We start from the raw sequence: 22,050 nt of genomic DNA, 5'->3' as shown, positions 1-22,050 counted from the left end.
CCCCACACTCTTCTCAATACTTAGTCTTCTGGCTCCCCTCCTGCCTATGGCCTCCATATCTATCCTTCCCACCAATCTTTCTCACCTTCTCTCTCACACACCCCAAATAATTAAATATTCTGTGTATGTCATTCCCAGATCCTGCAGAATGAATCTGACATTCCAGGACAGGGAGTGAGTTACTTACTTTTCAGTTTACCATAACCAAATGCTGATATTAAGCAACTTAAGGGCAGAGGGCAAATTTTCACTTATAATCTGAGGGTAGGGATCAGCACAATAGCAGTGATGTGAGGTCACAATGTGTCTCATTAGGAAGCAGAAAGCAGACAGAAAGTGGAAATTGTCATATTAGTATTAATTTATTTATTCATTCCCTTTACATCCTGATCACAGCACACACACACACACACACACACACACACACACACACACACACACACACACACACACACTCCTCTCCCAGGTCCCTTCTCATGTAACTGTAATATCTCCAGTTTCACCACCAGGGACTCATTTCCTCAACTGGGCAGCACTTCTAACAGTGCTCCCAACTGGGGACCATCTGAGCCTGAGGGACATCTGACATTCAAGCCACTGCAGGGAGGGGAGAAGCAGTGTAAGTGCTTACCAGGTCTCTCTCTGGTGAGTTAGGGATGCCCAGGTCTGAATGTTTTGTTCCTCAAAGCTGTATGTTGAGACTCTGCCCCAGAGTGATGGTCTCAACAGATAGTACCCTTGTGTGCCATTAGATCATGAGTTCAGAGCTTCCTCCCTGGGGTTTACTCCACTTACATAAGCTGCCCCATGGGGTTGGGGAGAGAGCTTAGTCAGTAAAGTACTCGCTGCACAAGCATAAGGTCCTGAGTTCAATTCTCAGCAAGCACATAGAAGCCAAGTGTAGTAGCTGTATGTAGCACCTATGATTTCACACTGGGGTATGGAATATGAATGAAAACAGCTCCCATAGACTCAAAGGGAGTGACAATATTGGAGATGAGGTCTTGCTGGAGTACATGTGGCCTTGTTGGAGGAAGTGTGTCATGGGATTGCACTTTGTGGTTTTAGACACTCAAGTCAGACCCAGTTTCATTCTCTTTTCCTGCTACCTGCTGATCCAGATGTAGACCCAGCTCCTTCTCCAGCATCACGTCAGTCTGTGTGTCACCTTACACGCCACCACGGTGACAACGGACTAAACCTTTGAACTCTATGCTAGCACTAATTGAATGTTTTCCTTAAAAAAAAGAGCATATTATTTAAATGACTAATTAATAACATGACTATTTAAATTCTTTCATTTTGTATTTTTGACCTAACAGAGCCTGCTCTGTTTACTGGAATTTGTTAGTTACCTGGATGTGAAAGCAGAATGCCAAGAGCTTTCCCCTGGTTTCTACCAAATCTATATGTAGCAGATGTGCAGCTCAGTCTACCTGTGGGACCCCCAAACACTAAAGTGGGGGCTGTCCTTAAAGCTGTTGCCTCTTTGTGGATCCAGTTCCCCTAACAAGAAGCCCTTCATTGGCCTCTTTAGAGGAGGATGTGCTAAGACCTGCAGAGTCTTGATGTGCCAGTCTAAGGAGATGGGAGGGGGAGGTGGGCTCTACTTTGTCACAATAGAAGTGTAGGGGACCTGTGTGAGGGAGGTTTCAAAGGGGGACATCGATAAGGATGTAAAGTGAATATAAAATTAGTGACAAACTAAAGAAAAAAACAAAGCTTGTTCAGCAAAACAACTTGACACACATATGAACTCTCAGACACGACATGCATGCACATATCAGGACCACATGGTGTCTCAGGGCTGTGAGGAGAAATAGACAGAAACCTCTATGCATGACCCAGAAACTATCTCCCATTGATAACAGTTTACATAGGAAAAAGATTAGTTCTCTCCAAATAAGTGTCAGTGGGTTTACGAAGCATGTTTAAGGGTAGATCCAATGCCCAAAACTAGGCAAACAATGCAAAATAAATTCAGTGCTTCTTAGGAATTGCTGCTTGCTTGCTTGCCTGCTTGTTTCACAAGGCTTTGGTTTAGGTTTTTGCTTTAGTTGTTTGTTTTTCTTTTAGTCTTTTTAACTTGTGGGACTATTGCTTACATACACAGGATTTTGATTCTGTGTTTGGGTGGGTGGTTGTTTGTGCATACAAATGTGTGTGTTTCTGTATCTGTATGTGTTTCTTAAGTTTTTTCTTTAGCTTCTTTTTTATCCATTTGTTTTGTCCTACTGTGATGTTTTAATTTTGCCTTGCTTTTTTTTTTTTTTCCCGGAGCTGGGGGCCGAACACAGGGCCTTGCGCTTGCTAGGCAAGCGCTCTACCACTGAGCTAAATCCCCAACCTCCTTTGCCTTGCTTTTTTATAATCATCTTATTTCTTTTTAGATGGCTGCTCGTTTTGTGAAGATATAGGGATAGGGTATGGATTTGGATAAGTGGGAAGGTTGGGAGGATCTGGGATGAATTGCAGGATGTTCAACCATAATCAAATCACAATGAATAAAATAATCTATTTTATGTTGCATATTCATACTAATTTGACCTCAATCCTGTATTTTATCTAGGATTACAAATCCACCCTTGGCAAGTATCTTATATGTGAAGAATGACTTTCAAGGCCAAAGACAAGGGATTTTAGAAAGAACACTGTTGTAGGACTGGAGTAAGACACTCAGGAGGGGAAGCAAGCAAGGCTGTCTGCCAGGAGCCATTGCCAAGATGTGGTGCACTGTGCTCAGTGGTGCTGCTCTAGGGCCTGTTAGGGCTTTCCTGACAAGACCATGGCAGGTATGTTGGTCAGCACATCTGTCCACTCAGGATTTGTTCAAGTCCAAGAAGAGCAGTACTTCTCTGATCTCTTCATATGAAGATGCTCTAAAGCCTGTCAGAGGGAACAAGAGTGCAATCAACTATGTGCTGCCTCTAAGAAAGGCACCTAGAAAGGTGTCGGGTCTAGAGTTTCAGTCTCACCCTCACATGTATCTTCCATAATGCTGTGGTCATTCCTGTGTAAAGGGTCGGAAAGAGGATCAGAAATCAGAGCCTGAGTTCCTAAACACTATTTGCACTTCAGCCTTACAGCCAGGACAGAATTGCTGGACAATCCCAACTTCTGAATGATGAAAAAGTATAGAACTACTATTTTAAGGTGTCTGCCTGTCACCTGCCTGACCAGATTCTTTCTCCTGGTCACAGCAAAATCATGTTTAATATCAATTAAGCACATCTTGCTTGCTCAGCAGTTGCTGCTATAGCTTGCAAAGCACAATTTGTTGTTGTTGTTGTTATTGTTATTATTAATCATTCCACTTCTTTACATCTTAGATGTTATCCTACTTCCGGGTTACCCTCCACAAACACTTCCTCCAGTATCTGCCCTCTCCTCTGTCCCCTTCCCTATGTGAGTGTACTACCCCACAAACCATCCTCTCCAGCCCTGTTGCTCCAGCTTCCCCACGATGCTGGGGCACCAAAATCCCACAGGACCAAGGGTCTCCCCTCCCATTGATATGAGACAAGGCAATCCTCTGCTACCTATGATCTGCAGCCTGGAATCCCTTGCAGTATGCTCCATGGTTGGTGGTCTAGTCCCTGGGAGCTCTGGGTTGTCCAGCCAGTTGATGTTCTTTCTACAAGGTTGTAATCCTCCTCAGCCCCTCCAGACCTTCTGCCAGCCCCCCACCAGATCCCTGACCTCAGTCTGATGGATGGCTCCAAGGGACTATATCTGCATTGGCCAGTTGCTAAGTGCCTCTTGGCAACAGCAACAGTTTTGGGGTTTGGTGTCTGCATACAGGATAAATCCCCTGTGGGGTGGTCCTGTGATGGCCCTTCCTTCAATCTGTGTTCTAGTTTTTTGTCCCTGTCATTCCTTTGGACAGGAACATTCCTGGGTTAAAAACTTTGAGATGGGTGGGTGGCCCTATCCCTTGACTGGGGGAGACAATACCTAGAGGTATTCTCTACAGGTTCTGTCTCCTGTTCCCTGAGCATTTTGGCTAATGTCAGCCTCTTGGGGTCCAGGGAGCCTTCTCCTTCCCTGGTATCTGGGAGCCTCCAGTCACTACCCCCTTTTTCTCATCCTCTACTGCTACATATTTTTATTTGATTTCCTGACCCTCTGTACCTCTCTCAGATCCCCTCAGTACCAGATACTGCCCCCTTATATCTTCCCCCTCATCTCCCACTCATCTGCCTCTCCCAGTTCCCTTCTCCCTCCACCTCTCCTGACTGTCCTGTGTCCCCAATGTAGGACTGAAGCATCAAAGCACAATTCAAAACAATAGACGTCTTTTCCTACAGCTCTCTTTCTTCTAGGTAGGACAGAGTTGGATCTTATTCTTCTCCATTCTGACAATCTTTCACCTGAAGTTTTTGATCTGTCTTTATATCACATTATCATTGATATAATTGATGACTATGATCAAGAGCAGGAAATGGAGGCATAAAATCTGCTAGAGCTGAAAATGTGCGTGTAAGATCTGACTCTCCCAAATTTAACTTTCAGTATACTACTGCCCAGTGGAAGCTATGCTGGTGATATAAACGTGAGTGAGTAGGTTATCTTGAGTTGCATATATTACAACAGGTATAAGATATGGTGTAGGTCCCTGTTTACAAAGAAGGTCAGTTAACTGGTGAGACCATCTGCTCTGAGATGTGAGTATTCTCTGTAACTCCTAGATATGCCTGATTCTTGAGATCACCAGATAACAACAAATGACTAAAGTAAGTTCAGCCGTTTATTTGTGTGACCAATTCACACTTATTTATATTTGTTTTTGTCATAGAATGTTGTCCGCAGCAGCCTGAATGTGATAGGACATGTGGTTTCATAATTTTATTATGTAGAATCAATTTGTGTTTATTGGTAGTAAGTACTACAATGGGCCTGACAGTACAGTGTGTATTATCTGTTGAGGACATATCCTTTTCCTATTACTGTTTACATATTTTTGCTCCATGATTTCCAACTGTGTTATAAGCATCTAATTTCTGAGCCTTGCAGGGAATCTATGTTAATAAAGATCCTTGGTGCTCAGTCTGGTGAGAGAAATTTGATCTTTTGAAACCATGTAAAGGTAAAAGAAAAAACAAATTCTATAAAATTATCCTATGATTTTAGGGATCTGTCATGGACTATTTACACCCTTGAATGTACTTTCCAACCACACAGTATGCACACCCAACTAGAGAAGGATGTGTACACACACACACAGACACACACATGCACACACACACACACACACAACAAAAAGCACAAGCACCTGAATACACAGAAACAAAAACAGAGAGAGAGAGAGAGAGAGAGAGAGAGAGAGAGAGAGAGAGAGAGAGACAGAGACAGAGACAGAGAGAGAGAGACAAAGTGGGTGGGATGAAGAGAAATAAAATCAAGGCTTCTGGTGATGACTCCACAGATAAAGGCCCCTGCCTCTAATCTAGATGACCTCTCTTCAGTTGTGCTTTCACTGCACATACACAAAATCCATGCTGTATATGACCATCACACACAGATAATGCTATTATAAAGCATGTATACATGCATAAGTGATTAACAAATATGTTCTATTGCCGAAGGGAAAGAAAACAAAATGATGTGAGACTATTACACCATGACACAGGCCAGTTGTTTACTGCTCAGAAGCAAAAAGGTTTTTGTGTCATCAGCTGGAATGATTTTTCCCTTTGTGCATCTCTGCAAGGTAGTTTCCTTGGGAAAGTAGACCCTTTCTGTCTCTAGTCTCTGTAAACATTCCACATGGGGATACAGTACTGTTGTGATGGACAAGGTATGGAGAAAGGGCTCAGGGACCCAAAGAACTGAAGGGGCTTGCATCCCATAATAAAAACAATGCCAACCAACCAGAGCTCCCAGGGACTAAACCACTGCCCCAAGACTATACATGGACTGACCCAGGGCTCCAGCTGCATAAGTAGCAGAGGATGGCCTTGTTGGGCACCAAAGGAAGGAGAAGTCCTGGATCCTGCCAAGGTTGGACCTCCAGTGTAAGGGAATTTGGGGGAGGTGTTGGGAGCGATACCCTTGAAGCCCTCCATTGTTGATGTTATTATTATGGTTAGAATTAAGCATGACTGGGTTCATGGAAAATCCCCAGCCAGCTGCAGAAGACTAATACAAATCTGGTGGTCAAAATGAATAATAATATGATTCGTCAAGATACCCAATGTGATGACCTGTAACCTTTCTGAAAAACCAACATCCTGCTGACTAATAGATATGACAAACCTGTGACCTTTCTGACATCCTGTCAACATCAGCCTATTCCCTGACCACACGAATATTGGGTCCTTGGCCTGCGTAAATGTTTCTTACTTCTCCCCTCCCTCTGTTACCCATGTTATGGTATAAATTCAGCCTTGGGGAAAAATAAAATTGTCGCCTTGATCAAACTCTTGTCTTGGTGTCCTTCTTTGAGTCTCTTGTCCCTCATTCTCGTCCAGGTACTCTGCAGCCCGTCATTGATGTGGGGGGGCAGGAAAGGGGGATGGGGATGGGGATGGGGAACACCCTTATAGAAGAAGGGGAGAGGGAGGGGATAGGAGGCTTATGTACAGGAAACTGGGAAATGGAATAACATTTGAAATGTAATTAAAGAAATATCCAAGAAAAAGAAGACGATGATGATGACCTGGAATCAACACCTGAAACACACATACAGATCACAACACTCTATAATGTCAGTTTCAATGAGCATTGCCATTTTCTAGCCTTGCAAGCATGGGTTAGTCAAGGCAGCACACATGTAAACATGCAAAGAACACATGCACATGAAACAAAAAGAAATGTTTGAAAAAGATCTGTAGGGTTCATTCTGTATAGGAACTTACTTCTGCTGAGCTCTGTACTTTGGTCCCTATCTACATGGAGTTGATAAGAATCTCAACTGTATAATAAATTCAGGAAATATTGAAGATTTCTTCACTTTCCTTTTCTTGTGTGGTCATCTAAGAAACTTATGTTTCCTAAAGTCCTGTGTCTAGGGTATTTTCTTTCATTGTTTCTTTTTGTGATTGACACAGGGTGCCACTTCACAGAAAAGACTGACATGGAACTGGGTATAAAATTCAGACTGACCCAAGTTTATTAAATGGCTTGTTCTGTCCCTCAGTGAGACAGATACAGGCCAGATTAGGGCAGATTAGTAGTAGATAAAAACATATAAAAACACCGGCTGTCCGAGATCTCACAGGGGAAAAAGAGGGAACTCATGCTTCTAGGCTAAAGCAAGACAAGGGAGGGCTCTTATGGGTCTTGGCGTGGTGGTGACTTGGAAGGTAAGAGCTGGGATTATGTCCAAATGTGGTAAAAAACTGAACCCCTGTGTACGCACTCCTGGGTGGTTTGCTGGAAACTAAAGAGATTAGGCTTGATGATATGTTGGTCCAGAGTTTGCTGCAACTGGCAGGGAGTTTTCTCTGTGGAATCAGGTTTGGGGAAGAAGTGCAAATGTGGTTTTCCAGCTTGTGCAGGAAATGGGCAGGTGTTCTAGCCTAACATGTATGATCCTCCTCCTTCCTCTTACTACATACTGGCATTAAAGATGCAATACACCTGACTAAGTCCTTTAAAATGTGCCATATTTTGTGCTGTGCCTTACCATACATATAGTGGAACTGAAATGGAGTTAGAGTGAGGCATATCTTTTGAGACACAACTCAAATGACTATTTATCCCAGATATGGAGCACAGGACAGAACAAAGAATAGATAGGAACAAATGCCATCTTGGTGAACAATGAGTTTTATTGGGGTTACTTACAGAATTCTAGGGGAAAAATTACTTACAGAAGTAGAAATTATTCAAATACAGAGTCATCATCAAGCACGACAAAGCATAGGTGAGATCTCACAAAGGCTGGGAAGTGGCAGTACACTGCACAGCCTACAGATATCACAAGTGGGAGAGTGTTCTGTGAGGAAGCTCAGCATATACTATAAAGTGACTCAGTTCATCTGTACCTCTTGTAGCTAGTTCAGCTACTTTGTTTCTGCAAGGCACCTGATCTGATCTGAGAGTCTTTAGAGCTTGCTTTGACTGCAAGTCTTCTTAGAAGCCTTGCATCATTGAAGAAACTCCCAGTAACCAATAATGTTTACTCTGGAGAGGGGTGTCCTAGTGAGTCTGTTCATTTCAGGGACTTTCTGAAGCTAATTTGTTGATTACCTTCTGGATAAGGAGCATCCCTGTAGGGTGTAATTGTTCAAACACCCAGGAAGCAGCAATATAGCACTCTATCCCCATCCTACAGCTCTCACATTCTTTCTGCCACCTCTTCTGCAATGGTCCCTGAGCCTTGGAAGGAAGGTCACAGTTATCTACTTATGGCTAAGAATTAGGCCACTGTATCACAGAAACAGTCCCTTGATCTCAAGAGCTTCACTGATGGTTGAGTTGATGCTGACAATTTGACAATGTATGGCATTAAAAGCCCTCTTGTTTAGAAGGCAATATGGCAGCAACATCTAATCCATCTAATAAAAGAACAGAAACTGTTCCCCATTTTGACCTGTGACCAGCACATCTAAAGGTTTATGTCCAGACTTACAGTATCAGATAAACCCCCTCTTATTGAGTGGGCCTTTATTCCAATCAGAAGACATTTGGACTTCTTCATGTTAACCCAGCCACTACAGAATGAGAGGAACATCCTGTTTGGCTTGTCACTAATTTAACAGCACGGTACATAGGGAAACAGGAATGCTGGTGACAGATCTCTACCAACAACCTGCATGGCACCCTCTTTCACTATGATTACCTACCAGATCAGTCCCAGCTTCATTCCTATGTCGTATAGTCAACAAATTGTCTTCAGCAAACTGTCTTTCTATTTACTTCTGGCATATAACCTGCATTAGTAGCAATAGAATGTATGCTTTGTGGGCCCTCAAGGGTTTCCATGGCCATCAACTCTCAGGTGTGTTGCTGATCCGTTGCACTGGGTTTACATTTAGTTACCACATGCCTTCTGGGAGTATCATTTTTTATACAGGTAAGATACCATTTGTACTTTTAACTTTCAATTAACCGAGCCCCACTAGGACTGTGAGGTAGACAGAATTACCCATGTACTTGGGTGGCTCTCCAATAGCTTGCAAAACACTCAAAGATTACCCTTGTGTCATTCATGTAAGAGAATGTTTTCCAGAGGATGGGCAGGAGAAGGCCATGAACCAGCATCCCCTACCAAACCGAGGGATTAAAAAATGACCTTATTGAAGCACTCAAACTGTCTCTTTCATCTATTCTAAGCACGGGACCATGAATCTCAGAAGTTCACAACCTAGAAGATACTAAAGTTGAACATAAGCAAAGTCTAACTCACTATGGAAACGTTTTATCCAGTTGTATCAGTATCACTTCCTCCACAGATTAAAGTAGGTATAAAACAATGACATTAGCCGCTAACTGACTTAGCTCCCTGTAATGCTCAGTCATTTCTCTGAGCTGTTAGATTACTAGATCCTGGAGCTCTTTCATAGAGCCATCTACATATCTCCATCCATTGTTAGCTCAGTAGGTCTGACTTAATGGGATCAACCTACTCAGGAACAAAGGGACAGCTGACTGTGCTCTTGCCTGCTGTACCCGCTAGGTTCATATGTGTGTGGAGTGCTTGGTTAGCACTGTAGCTGTCTCATATAGCTTTAGCTTCCCCCATTCCACAAATGTCACTCTTTCAGAGTTTATACCTGAGCAAATCATCCCCACGCCTATCCTGAACCTTTCCAAGAAGGAAATACACACTGCTTATTCGTTGGGAATGTTTGCCTCTGACCTGATAATCTTCACCTAAATATTCTCTCACAGATGCCATCAGCCTACTGTTCCTTGGAATTTTAAGCAATCCAGAAGCCCTTTAGCACAAAATTTGCCATTCCAGGAGTGAGTATTTTTGTTGTTGCTGTTGAGGGATAGAATGCCTACTTCATACAAATCATTCTACTTTTTCTTTAAGGAGCCCAGACAGACCTCTTCCTCTACTTTTCCATAGTCTTAGCTCATCAAGGGCGCCCTCTCATTTTCCAGACAGTTTCCTTCTTCCTCTAACACATTCAGATCAGCAAAAGCTTTGACTATTTTTAAAGGGGCAGCAAGGTTGTTAACATTTTATAATACACTGGATCAGTCCACTGGATAAACCTTTTCTTTTAGGAGTCAAATGAATACAATTTCATTGTCCTAGTAAAAGAGCCAAACACAGTCTCTTCTGATTTTTCACAGAAGATTTTGTCCCTCTCTTTCGGTCTTCCATTCCCTGATATTTAGGGCATGCCATGGAGTTAACCATATGATTCTAATGGATTTGACTTGTCAAACCAGTAATGAGTTGTTTCCCTCACACAGTCTCGGGTTACTTTTTTTTTTGCCTTAAGGAATGGTGGAAAGTTACATTACTCAGCTTTCCCAGCACTCACACTGATTATATTTAATTCCTATCTTTTCCTGTAGCACCATGAGTTAGGTGGCACCAAGCTCTTTTGTTCCTTGTTTAAAAGCCTCTTTTATTCCAGCAGTTCAAAAGCTGAGAACTTTCTGATGACCATAAGTTCTTGTAAGAGACCAATGTTAGGGACCTTACTGCATGTTGGATTATAGATTTTTCTCTCTTTTCCTACTATAGCTTGGACTTGAAGTGCACCTTTCATTGCTCTTCCTACCACTCTCCCATCTGCTCTTTGACCCACTTTCCTGGCCAAACCAGAAGTTCAGATGGAGGACACTAGTCACGTCTCCCTTTTCATGTTTCATTAGTTTCTTTATAAGATTATCTCTCCTTTGCTGCCGTCTCAACAAATCCAAGTTGTGAGCCTTAGGAACTCTCAGAACCTAGGCACAAGCTTATCCTCCTAGGGAGGCTCAATTGTATTTTGCAGCAAGAAACTTCAGGATGAGAGACCAGTTATAGAAGCCTTAGAAAATGTCAGCCCATGCTCATGGAAACACACACTCATGATGACATCTGATGACTGTGCCAGGGTGTTTGTTATACTGAATAATATTCAATAGAGGTGTCCAGAGGCACACAGTATAAAGTTCTTTCCACTGATATTGCAAAGCTCACTGTCATCCTGTATTTTTTTTTACTGTATGACTTCTGCTTAAAATCACAAGGAACCCAAAAATTGAATGGCAATTTTTGTTCAAAGTTTCAATTCTCCCTATCTTGTCTACAAGTTGGAGGACATTTTAACTAATCAGCTATGAATATTTGAATCCACAAAATGTCCCATAGTCATATAAGCCATAAGAAATGTGAATGTGCTAGGAAAAAACAAAAACAGAAGCAATAAAAACACAACAAAAATCCATCATCCTCAAAAGCAATTCTGAGAGAGGACTTTCAGAATCACACTAGAATATTTTTAATTGAATACTAAATCCAGGATATAAAAGGTGCTCCATACATATACAGCCACCCAATTAGACAAGATGGATGAAGCAAAGAAGTGCAGACCGACAGGAGCCGGATGTAGATCGCTCCTGAGAGATACAGCCAGAATACAGCAAATATAGAGGCGAATGCCAGCAGCAAACCACTGAACTGAGAATAGGTCCCCTATTGAAGGAATCAGAGAAAGAACTGGAAGAGCTTGAAGGGGCTCGAGACCCCAAAAGTACAACAATGCCAAGCAACCAGAGCTTCCAGGGACTAAGCCACTACCTAAAGACTATACATGGACTGACCCTGGACTCTGACCCCATAGGTAGCAATGAATATCCTAGTAAGAGCACCAGTGGAAGGGGAAGCCCTGGGTCCTGCTAAGACTGAACCCACAGTGAACTAGTCTATGGGGGGAGGGCGGCAATGGGGGGAGGGTTGGGAGGGGAACACCCATAAGGAAGGGGAGGGGGGAGGGGGATGTTTGCCCGGAAACCGGGAAAGGGAATAACACTCGAAATGTATATAAGAAATACTCAAGTTAATAAAAAAAAAAAAAGTGCTTCAAAGCACTTTGAATATGAGCATGTAAAGGGAATATATTTAATCACGAATATGAAGTCAGTCTGGCAGATCAAATCTGAGTACTGTATAGGATAGGACTCTACATATGTTGTACAATAAAACAGACACAATTTCTCAACTCGCCTCTGCCTCTAAGGGACTGAACCATTACCCCTACCTTTCTCATTTTGTCCTCTTGAAGAGGAGCTTCCCTTACATAACCTATCCCACCATGTACATGAGCCTCCTTTCAGGAACACAACTTGAGGAAAGACTTAGAGCATCATGAATTCTGAGGATTTATTGTCAACAAGAAAATCTCCACAGACATAAAACAGGAAAAATCCCAGATGTCATCACTGATAGCACTGAGAACCTAGACATAAGCACATCCTCCTAGCAAGTATCAAGTGTCTCTGGGTGAGCGCGCAAGCTGAGAAGCCTCAGCATCTTCTCATACAGGGAAACAGACGCTCAGGAGCACCTGTGCTAGGAGTACCAGAGCGAGCCCTGGAGTGCGTATTGTGCGCTGGGGATTTAGTAGCACAAAGCATGAAACGATTCCTATTGCAATGTCCATCCCTGGGGTGATCGGTGCTGAGCCATGTCCCATTCAGGATGTCGAAGAATTCCAAGAACAATTGGCAGAATTTATCCTGAATCTTGCATTCTGAATCACCTCTTATAAAAATCTATTAAATCTATTACTGACTTCGAATGACACAAAGAGGGTCCACTGTTATTAAGGTCATAGCATACCCATGGCTAAGCCATGAAGAAGACACATCACCAATGTCTTCACAATGAGTAACAAAGGAAAAAATTCCCAACCACTCAGTAGGATGCTTTTTGATGAGATAATAAAACAGGAAATAAGGCATGCCTTAAGAAACAAATTTAAGAGCATGTAATGGCAACATGTTTGATCAGAAAACATTCACTCTGTGCCTGTCAATTGACCTATGTGGTTGCCAGTTAACAGAAACTTAGTACTCAATAGCAGAGCACAAAAACAGGAGTCTATCAGGAAACACCCTTTATTGAGGTAAACTCAGGAAAAATCAGATGCAAGTATTTCTGGTGCATATAGATAACTTTTCAGGATGGACTGAGATTTTCCCCCACCAAATACTAGAATGTGCAGATGCTTATATAAAATACTAAAATAAATTCTTGCAATATATGGTTTTTCTAAGCTTGTAGGGTCAAATAATCGACCTATATTTTTGTCGCAGTTAAATTAGAGATTAGCTAATATTCTGGTGATTAATTGGAAACTTCATTGTGCTTACAGACCCCAGAGTTCAGGAGAGGTAGAGAAGATAAAATAAACACTGTTGGAGACCTTAGCTAAATTAATCTTAAAGACTAACAGTAACTGGGTGACTCTTCTTCTCTTAATTATCTATAGAGTACAGAACTCCCCATACTAGATGGGGCTCACACATTTTAAAGTTATGTTCAGTTCACCTACTTACAGAAGTTGTAACAGAAGCAGATGAGTACTAATTATTATATGGTTTCGAGGGTATCCAGTGGGTACACAAATATGTTTGGCTTAAACTTTGTGCTTTCCATAAAATACGCCAACTGTCTAGTTGGAGCTCCACCACCTATAACCTGGAGATTGGGCCATAGTCAACACACACTGCCAGGAGTCACTAGAGTCACTGAAAGGGTTCATGTGCTACAGAGTTACAGTGTGGATGCACTGCACATCCATTTGCAGTTGGAAATAGCCTGGATAGCAGGAGGAGAATTGAACCTCAGAACTCCCTGCTGTCTCCCACTGATGAGCTCCTGCCCATGCTCCAGTGACAGCACAAAACGTAGCCCTGTAACTGTTCTCATAAAAGCCCATGGTTGGGCCTTCTAGTCATAAGGGAAATGGGGGGCAGGAGAGGCCAAATCTTTTAAATTCAGATGTCCTTTTGGAGGATCTGACTTAAGTTTGAACTCAGGTAAACTAAAAGGATGATACCTGGCATTAGTTTCCAAGTTACCATCCCTGAAGAAAACCTGAGCCTACCTTCAGACTCTAGGCTAACTAGCCACAAGACCTGTGGCTCCAGGTTTAAACCCCAACAAGCCCAGTGTCTCCAGATTATTCTCCCAAGAAATACACACCCCCAGATTACAAGCACAGCCCCTGTCTAAGGAACAACAATGCAGGGAAAGCAGGAATTAAGTTTAAGATATGATCCCGAGCACCAGCCAATTATGTTAAAGGCCAGGGTAGCTGTCCAATTCAATGCTTGCACACTCACAACCCACCCCGCTTGCAGTTTATTATAAAGCCTTGACCAGTAGACATTCAGGGCTCCTTTCTACATGCAAAACCTCCCTGTCAGTTAGTAGTAAGCTGAGGGGCCCGAGCTAGCTCATATAAAATAAAGGCCCTGCTGTGAGAACTGCACCAGAACAGCTCCTGTCTTTTATTTGGTGGATATGGGGGTATCACTAGCAGTTCCCTAGCACTACAGTTCATTTAGGTATCTCTGATGTGTAGTGTTAGGATTTGTAAATATAATCATTCCTAGAACAGATTTATTCCAGGAAGACATCATTTATCTATATATTTATTCACTTGTATACCTTATCACTTCTACCAAGAGAAGGAAATAGTGAAAATATGAAATGAGTTTAAGGCCAGTTCCTTTGAAGAAAACATCTCCCAAAAATTATGTCATGGGCACTGTTTCAGGGACCTTTGGCTTTCTATCTTAGGACTAAGACCTTGTGTTCATCCAAATTCTTAGAGAAGGCAAATATAGACTCCCTGATCATGTCCGATACTGAGGTCCTGAAATCACTACATCATTCTCATATCAAACAACTGATGCAGGTCATCGAGACAAGGATGAAAATCCTACCTGGATGTGGAAGAGGAAGCAAAGTTAACCTTCTGATATGTGGCACTAAATATGGGTGTCTGGAGGAAGAGGAGGAGGCTGCAATATGCTACGTAGGGGACACTTGTGGATATGTCTATCCTTCACATATCCACCATATATTTAAGTGAGTTATTAAGCAAGAAAACATCTCAGTAGCTTATAAAGAGCCCCTTAAATTTAGTGATTTAGGTGTGAGGAGAAAACTCAGCTCTCCAGTGGAACCTCTGCATTTTGATCTCCTGCGGTGTTCAAAATACAGTGGGTTATCTATGAAAATACAGGACTTGTTTTGATCCTCTACGTTTTAGAGACTGGATACCTCTCAACCGTAGATGCAGAAAATTCAAAGGTCCTTAGAAGAATTCTAAAAGTAACCCTGATCCCATTAGAATCTTTTAAAAGGGTTACTGAACCCAGGAAGTCCAAAATTCTTTAAAGCAACAACAATATGTCCCTGTAATGGCAAACAATGAATTAAAAGTTAGGAGGTCACTGAGCAGTGCAAATTGAAGTGGGCAGAGTTGTAGACAATCACACACACAACCTCCCAACTTCCCATTGACTCTGAGGGGGAAGTGTCCTTTCCTTCAAACCTTCTTTTCACCTGGTCTACCAGAGCTGCCTGGAGATGGGAGGAAATGGCATGAGGAAACACTGTGATGTCTACTCCTTCTTTCTTTAACAGAATGTATAAGGCAAAAGCTTCCCACAGCATGGATATTGTCCTTTTCTGAGGAACAGGAGAACCCAAGAGACAGAGAACAGCAGCAGCAACAGCTCTAAGGATTCACTGATACTGAGAAGGTTACAGAGTATTCATCTTCACAAACATCAAATATGAAAAATCCCAAGATGTGACTACTCATAGCTCAGAACCTAGACACAAGCATGTCCCCCTTTAGAGGAGGATCGCTTCATTTTCTAGGGAAATAGACTAGAGTAAGAGCACAAGCATAAAAGCCTCCAATGTTAGCAGCCCATCCTCCAAGTAACACACCCTCTGGATCACATACAGGATTAGAACCAGGGTTTGTATTAGACTGAATATTGTATTCCAGAAAGGCTGTGTTGCACATATTTGGATGTAATTACCACTGACATCTGGAGTTTAGGTGTATAGTACTGGGAACTAATTGGGTATCTCCCATTCACATTGACAGAAAATTCAAATAATAAATGGTAGATTTCATGCTGAAATCTTGTACCCCCACTTCAACTATTATCACATCACCAAATAGAGTTTCATGATGAATTTCATCAGTTCAAGACAGAAGATGTCAAAAAGAGAATTGTAATAATGGAAGGCCTGGCACACCTGTAGATACACCAAGCTGAAGACAATTAGAAAGGATTCTAGAAGAAATCCAGAGGGAGCCAGAATCCAAGTCTGAATTATAAATAATTAATATGGAGTGAGTGTGAAATACAGGATATAAAATATGGTTTAAAACAATAAAATTATGATCCTAGGATCATTATTTACTCCTGTTTGGCCTTGATTTGCTCTTATATTCCCAAGCCCTTCAGTTGTATTTTCACTACTTCTTTAGGTATGTCTAACTTTTAATTTTATACACATGACAATATCTCAGTAGATTAGAAAGGGCTCTCCTCTACAAATCGAAAGGTCCCAAGCTTCATGCCATCACTAGATATGGTTTTCCCAAGGTGTTCTGGCACACAGAGTATGAAGGGCTTCCCTTGACAGGCTGTGGCCTGTATTGATACTATACTACTTAGTTATATGATATCTCCCATGTCAGAGAAAGAATTCAAAACTCAAAAAGCCAGGTTTACCAAATGCAAACTTCTCTGCCTGATCACCTCTCCCAAGAGTTTAAAAATCTACTACATCAACAATTAAAGAGAAAATCACATACTGTCCTGTGATTCTGAACATTATGGCACACCCATGGCTGATCCATAATGAACACAACAAAGATTTCCTCAGAAGAAATCCAAAGGGATACCAGACACCTACCTGGCATTAGAAAAACTTAATGGGTTGCTAAATAAAGTAAGTCAGAGGTACTTTAAAGCAACCAAAGTCCAACCGTGTTTCAGAAAATATTTCATTATGAAGAATTTCACCAGGCAGTGTCAATGTGACCACAGTAGACAGTAGAGTTGTACAATGACCCCATGCACAATTTCCAATTCCCCACTGCATTTCAGGAGAGTACAAGTGACCCTCCACTCACACTTTTATGCCAACCACTCTAGTTAAACTGCCCGGAGCTGAAAAGTAAAAACATGAGGGCACCTCTTGGTCTCTTGCTCTTTTTCTCCTCTCTTGCTCTCTTTCTCTTATCCTCTTGCCCCTTTGTCCCTTCTCTCTCCACCTTCCATCTCTCCATGTGCTCATCGCCGGCCTCTACTCTTCTCTTTCTCTACTTCTCTACATTTCTCTTCTCTCTTTCTCTGTCTCTTTGTTTTTCTCTCTGTCTCTGTCTCTGTCTCTCCCTCCAGCTCTCTCTGCCTGTCTCTGCCCTACCCTCTTAACTCCCTCCCTATGCCCTGAATAAACTCTATTCTATGCTTTAAAAAAAGACATGAAGGCAGAGTGTGCCTTCTACTGTATCTTCCCTGAAGACCTTCACAACTAAAGCTTCCCAACAACATGGACACTATCCTCACCTCAGAGATAGTATTCGTGAAATATTGAGAGCAGCATCCCCTTTAATCTTTCTCTGCGATTAAGAATGCTTTCAGAGGCAAAATTCCTCTAGGACCAGATACTTCCGGATTTTAGCGGGATTCCCAAATCCACGGATCCCTGCCCACAGCAGATCACTGCTCCCAAACCCCTTGGGAGAGAGAGCTCACAGTCCGGACAGGTGGGCATTCCTGAGACTGCAGAGCGGAAGAGACCACCATCACTGCCCACCCCTGCCCACATCCCTGGCCCAAGAGGAAACTGGATATGGCCTCTGGGTTCCTGGAGATAAGGGCACAGGAGCAGTAGGTCCCCTGCGTCTGAGACACTGCCTGAACCTGAAGGGACCGACCAGATAAACAGTTCTCTGCACAAAATCCTGTGGGAGGGAGAGCTAAACCTTCAGAGAGGCAGACACGCCTGGGAAACCAGAAGAGACTACACTATGCCCACATTACTGATTCCAGAGGAAAACACCAAACGCCATCTGGAACCCTGGTGCACGAAAGCTCCTGGAAAGGGCGGCGCAGATGTTCCTGGTTGCTGCGGCCACGGAGAGCTCATAAGCAACACCCCACGAGCAAACTTGAGCCTCAGGACCACAGGTAAGACAAACCTTCCTGGTCCAAGCAACCGGCCTGGTAAACACAAGACACAGGCCCACAGGAACAGCTGAAGACCTATAGATAGGAAAAACTACACGCCCGAAAGCAGAACTCTCTGTTCCCATAACTGGCTGAAAGAAAACAGTAAAACAGGTCTACAACAATCCTGTCACACAGACTTATAGGACAGTCTAGCCACTATCAGAAATAGCAGAACAAAGTAACACCAGAGATAATTGATGGCGAGGGGCAAGCGCAGGAACCCAAGCAACAGAAACCAAGACTACATGTCATCATCAGAGCCCAATTCTCCCACCAAAGCAAACACGGAATATCCAAACACACCAGAAAAGCAAGATCTAGTTTCAAAATCATATTTGATCATGATGCTGGAGGACTTCAAGAAAGACATGAAGAACTCCCTTAGAGAAACACAGGAAAACATAAGTAAACAAGTAGAAGCCTCAGAGAGGAATCACAGAAATCCCTGAAAGAATTCCAGGAAAACACAATCAAATAGTTGAAGGAATTAAAAATGGAAATAGAAGCTATCAAGAAAGAACACATGGAAACAACCCCGTATATAGAAAACCAAAAGAAGAGACAAGGAGCCATAGATACAAGCTTCACCAACAGAATACAAGAGATAGAAGAGAGAATCTCAGGAGCAGAAGATTTCATAGAAATCATCGACTCAACTGTCAAAGATAATGTAAAGCAGAAAAAGCTACTGGTCCAAAACATACAGGAAATCCAGGACTCAATGAGAAGATCAAACCTAAGGATAATAGGTATAGAAGAGAGTGAAGACTCCCAGCTCAAAGGACCAGTAAATATCTTCAACAAAATCATAGAAGAAAACTTCCCTAACCTAAAAAAAGAGATACCCATAGGCATACAAGAAGCCTACAGAACTCCAAATAGATTGGACCAGAAAAGAAACACCTCCCGTCACATAATAGTCAAAACACCAAACGCACAAAATAAAGAAAGAATATTAAAAGCAGTAAGGGAAAAAGGTCAAGTAACATATAAAGGCAGACCTATCAGAATCACACCAGACTTTTCGCCAGAAACTATGAAAGCCAGAAGATCCTGGAAAGATGTCATACAGACCCTAAGAGAACAAAAATGCCAGCCCAGGTTACTGTATCCTGCAAAACTCTCAATTAACATAGATGGAGAAACCAAGATATTCCATGACAAAACCAAATTTACACAATATCTTTCTACAAATCCAGCACTCCAAAGGATAATAAAGGGTAAAGCCCAACATAAGGAGGCAAGCTACACCCTAGAAAAAGCAAGAGACTAATCATCTTGGCAACAAAACAAAGAGAAGAAAAGCACACAAAGATAACCTCACATCCAAATATGAATATAACAGGAAGCAATAATCACTATTCCTTAATATCTCTCAACATCAATGGCCTCAACTTCCCAATAAAAAGACATAGATTAACAAACTGGATACGCAACGAGGAACCTGCATTCTGCTGCCTACAGGAAACATACCTCAGAGACAAAGAAAGACACTACCTCAGAGTGAAAGGCTGGAAAACAACTTTCGAAGCAAATGGTCGGAAGAAGCAAGCTGGAGTAACCATTCTAATATCAAATAAAATCAATTTTAAACTAAAAGTCATCAAAAAAGATAAGGAAGGACACTTCATATTCATCAAAGGAAAGATCCACCAAGAAGAATTCTCAATCCTAGATATCTATGCCCCAAATACAAGGGCACCTACATACGTAAAAGAAATCTTGCTAAAGCTCAAAACACACATTGCACCTCATACAATAATAGTAGGAGATTCAACACCCCATTCTCAACAATGGACAGATCATGGAAACAGAAATTAAACAGAGACGTAGACAGACTAAGAGAAGTCACGAACCAAATGGACTTAACAGATATTTATAGAACATTCTATCCTAAAGCAAAAGGAGATACATTCTTCTCAGCTCCTCATGGTACTTTCTCCAAAATTGACCATATAATTGGTCAAAAAACGGGCCTCAACGGGTACAGAAAGATAGAAATAATCCCATGCGTGCTATTAGACCACCACGGCCTAAAGCTGGTACTCAATAACAATAAGGGAAGAACGCCCACATATATGTGGAAGTTGAACAATGCTCTACTCAACGCCAACCTGGTCAAGGAAGAAATAAAAAAGGAAATTAAAGACTTTGTAGAATTTAATGAAAATGAAGGTACAACATACCCAAACTTATGGGACACAATGAAAGCTTGCTAAGAGGAAAACTCATAGCGCTGAGTGCCTGCAGAAAGAAACAGGAGAGAGCATATGTCAGCAGCTTGACAGCACACCTAAAAGCTCTAGAACAAAAAGAAGCAAATACACCCAGGAGGAGTAGAAGGCAGGAAATAATCAAACTCAGAGCCTAAATGAACCAAGTAGAAACAAAAAGGACCATAGAAAGAATCAACAGAACCAAAAGTTGGTTCTTTGAGAAAATCAACAAGATAGATAAACACTTAGCCAGACTAACGAGAGGACACAGAGAGTGTGTCCAAATTAACAAAATCAGAAATGAAAAGGGAGACATAACTACAGAATCAGAGGAAATTCAAAAAATCATCAGATCTTACTATAAAAGCCTATATTCAACAAAACTTGAAAATCTGCAGGAAATGGACAATTTCCTAGACAGATACCAGGTACCGAAGTTAAATCAGGAACAGATAAACCAGTTCAACAACCCCATAACTCCTAAGGAAATAGAAGCAGTCATTAAAGGTCTCCCAACCAAAAAGATCCCAGGTCCAGATGGGTTTAGTGCAGAATTCTATCAGACCTTCATAGAAGACCTCATACCAATACTATCCAAACTATTCCACAATATTGAAACAGAAGGAGCACTACCGAATTACTTCTATGAAGCCACAATTATACTTATACCTAAACCACACAAAGACCCAACAAAGAAAGAGAACTTCAGACCAATTTCCCTTATGAATATCGACGCAAAAATACTCAATAAAATTCTGGCAAACCGAATCCGAGAGCACATCAAAACAATCATCCACCATGATCAAGTAGGCTTCATCCCAGGCATGCAGGGATGGTTTAATATACGGAAAACCATCAACGTGATCCATTATATAAACAAACTGAAAGAACAAAACCACATGATCATTTCATTAGGTGCTGAGAAAGCATTTGACAAAATTCAACACCCCTTCATGATAAAAGTCCTGGAAAGAATAGGAATTCAAGGCCCATACCTGAACATAGTAAAAGCCATATACAGCAAACCAGTTGCTAACATTAAACTAAATGGAGAGTCTCAAGATTACCTTCTTGTTTTCTCACCATCCCACTTGAGATGCTTGTTAGTAACTGTTACAGGTCTTCTTTACCACTGAGGAAAGACAGAATCCTACTAGAGGCCAGAAAGAATGTTCCAGACATGGATGGAAGGCCCTCACTTCTGCCTGTTGACTTCAATACCCCTAAAGGTAGGGAGTGCTCCGGGTCTGCCCCCAGGCTCCAAGGGTGGGTCTCCGGGGGGCTGGAAAATGCCCCACCAATCTGGCTAAGATAAGGAAAAGATATGAAGAGAAAGTTACAGAAACTTGAAGGGTTAAGCTAAGTTGCTGAGAGTTAGTATAAGTTAGAAAGAGAAAAGAAGGTAAAAAGAGCAGGAAGCTAGGGAAGAAAAGAGACAAAAAGAAGAGGAAGCTAGAGAGCTAAAGAGAGATAAAAGACAGGAGAGGAACATATACTGGCCACAGTAGTTAGGGAGCCTAGGAAGATAGTACCTGGCAACAGAAGAGAATTCCTGGCTAAAGATCAGTGTGCCTAATGCAAAGAAAAAGGACACTGGATCAGGGACTGCCCAAGAGAGAACAAGAGGGGCCACTGGAGAGCTTCTTGGTCCTAGAGTGCTGGC

General features: G+C 42.0%; 1 protein-coding gene and 1 long non-coding RNA gene across 2 annotated transcripts in view; one reads left to right on the top strand and one right to left on the bottom strand.

Moving 5' to 3' along the window:
- Positions 1 to 6,419, top strand: part of 3300002I08Rikl1 (RIKEN cDNA 3300002I08 gene like 1) — a 130,110-nt gene extending 123,691 nt beyond the window's left edge. Inside the window, exon 6 of the mRNA XM_087654991.1 lies at positions 2,570 to 6,419. Coding sequence (XP_087511117.1) covers positions 2,570 to 2,607 — 38 coding nt within the window. The 3' untranslated portion in view covers positions 2,608 to 6,419. The remainder of the gene's footprint in view (positions 1 to 2,569) is intronic.
- LOC120101738 (uncharacterized) overlaps positions 1 to 22,050 on the bottom strand; it is a 56,645-nt gene that overhangs the window by 14,260 nt on the left and 20,335 nt on the right. The window lies entirely within an intron of this gene.

The sequence above is a fragment of the Rattus norvegicus genome, chromosome 3, assembly GCF_021556685.1.
Source record: "Rattus norvegicus strain SHRSP/BbbUtx chromosome 3, alternate assembly SHRSP_T2T, whole genome shotgun sequence".
In the NCBI taxonomy this organism is placed as follows: Eukaryota; Metazoa; Chordata; class Mammalia; order Rodentia; family Muridae; genus Rattus; species Rattus norvegicus.
Note: the sequence above shows the minus strand (reverse complement) of the source record. Positions and strands in the feature narration are given on the sequence as shown.